Raw genomic sequence first — 1,040 nt, 5'->3', positions numbered from 1 at the left:
TTCTGTCACCTCGGCAGGGGTAGGAGAAGGTCGTCGATACTAGAGTCTTCGGGACTATCGGGTGCGGAGTTCGCATCGCACTCCGACCTTTCCGACAATGAAGCTTTCCGTCCCCAGGACTCGTCCTACGATAGTTTGGCTGTTCAATCGCCTGGCAAGCTACCCCCAGCGGTTCGCCCACCAGGCCAAGGTATCCGATCCGCGAGCCAAACGAGCGTGTCCAATGTTGAGCAAGACCCCGACCGTGTCATATGGCAAGGCCGGCTCTACCTCTTGCGTCACCGACGTGGCATGCGCCAGTGGAAGGATATGTGGGCTGTTCTTCGCCCACGTAACCTCATTCTCTACAAGGACGAGTCTGAATACACAGCTCGGTGGATTTTACCGCTCTCCGCAGTCGTAAATGTTGTCGATCTGGATCCTCTCAGCAAGAGCAAGAAGCATTGCCTTCAGGTTATTACTGAAGAAAAGAGCTACCGCTTCTGCGCCCACGATGAAGATGCTCTTGTTCGCTGCATTGGCGCTTTCAAGAGTTTGCTTGCTAAACGTCGCGAACTTGAGGCTCGCGCTGCCGCGACGGCCACATGACCTAAGCGCAAAAACAGACCTCATGGGATCTCGGTCTCACGAGACCCAAGGTAAACGCACCCAAGACGAATCATGATGATCAACGTTTTCTTTGTCAGTTTTCTTTGTCATGCGCCAGCGGCCGTGCTGTTCTCTTTGTATTTCTTGGTCATTGTTCATGGCGAATATGTTGCTTGGTAGAAGAAAGAGGAGGAGAGCTTCTTGACGAGTTGTATGTGTTTCTCAGCGCCTGTCCATTTAGCGAAAGCCTCCTATTTTGTTGTACATAAGACATGATATCCGTGGTACTTAGCACCATTCCTGTAGAAACCTTCCATATTCAACCAACATTCTTGAATCGAGAACACCATCGTGAGCTTAACCCAAAACCCCAAACACCTGGTCATGTCTACCGATTACATTCTGGACTCATTACAAAACCGCCGGAAAACAAAATCAAATCGAAAATCGAA

At 50.4% G+C, this 1,040-nt stretch overlaps 2 protein-coding genes across 2 annotated transcripts in view; one reads left to right on the top strand and one right to left on the bottom strand.

The window, feature by feature from the left end:
• The window catches only part of FOXG_20058 (uncharacterized protein), a gene marked incomplete at both ends in the record, with an annotated part of 1,613 nt that extends 1,025 nt beyond the window's left edge, over positions 1–588 (top strand). The window contains one exon of the mRNA XM_018400339.1: positions 118–588. Within this exon, the coding sequence (XP_018246772.1) occupies positions 118–588 (471 nt within the window). The remainder of the gene's footprint in view (positions 1–117) is intronic.
• FOXG_20057 (uncharacterized protein) lies at positions 382–612 on the bottom strand (the record flags this gene model as incomplete). Its single annotated transcript, XM_018400338.1, has 1 exon — positions 382–612. The coding sequence occupies one exon, from the start codon at positions 610–612 to the stop codon at positions 382–384; it is 231 nt and encodes a 76-aa protein (XP_018246771.1).
• Between the last annotated feature and the right edge of the window lie 428 nt (positions 613–1,040).

This window comes from Fusarium oxysporum, chromosome 9 (genome assembly GCF_000149955.1).
Source record: "Fusarium oxysporum f. sp. lycopersici 4287 chromosome 9, whole genome shotgun sequence".
NCBI classification, from domain to species: Eukaryota; Fungi; Ascomycota; class Sordariomycetes; order Hypocreales; family Nectriaceae; genus Fusarium; species Fusarium oxysporum.
The sequence above is the reverse complement of the archived record's forward strand: the minus strand, read 5'-3'. Positions and strand labels throughout refer to the sequence as shown.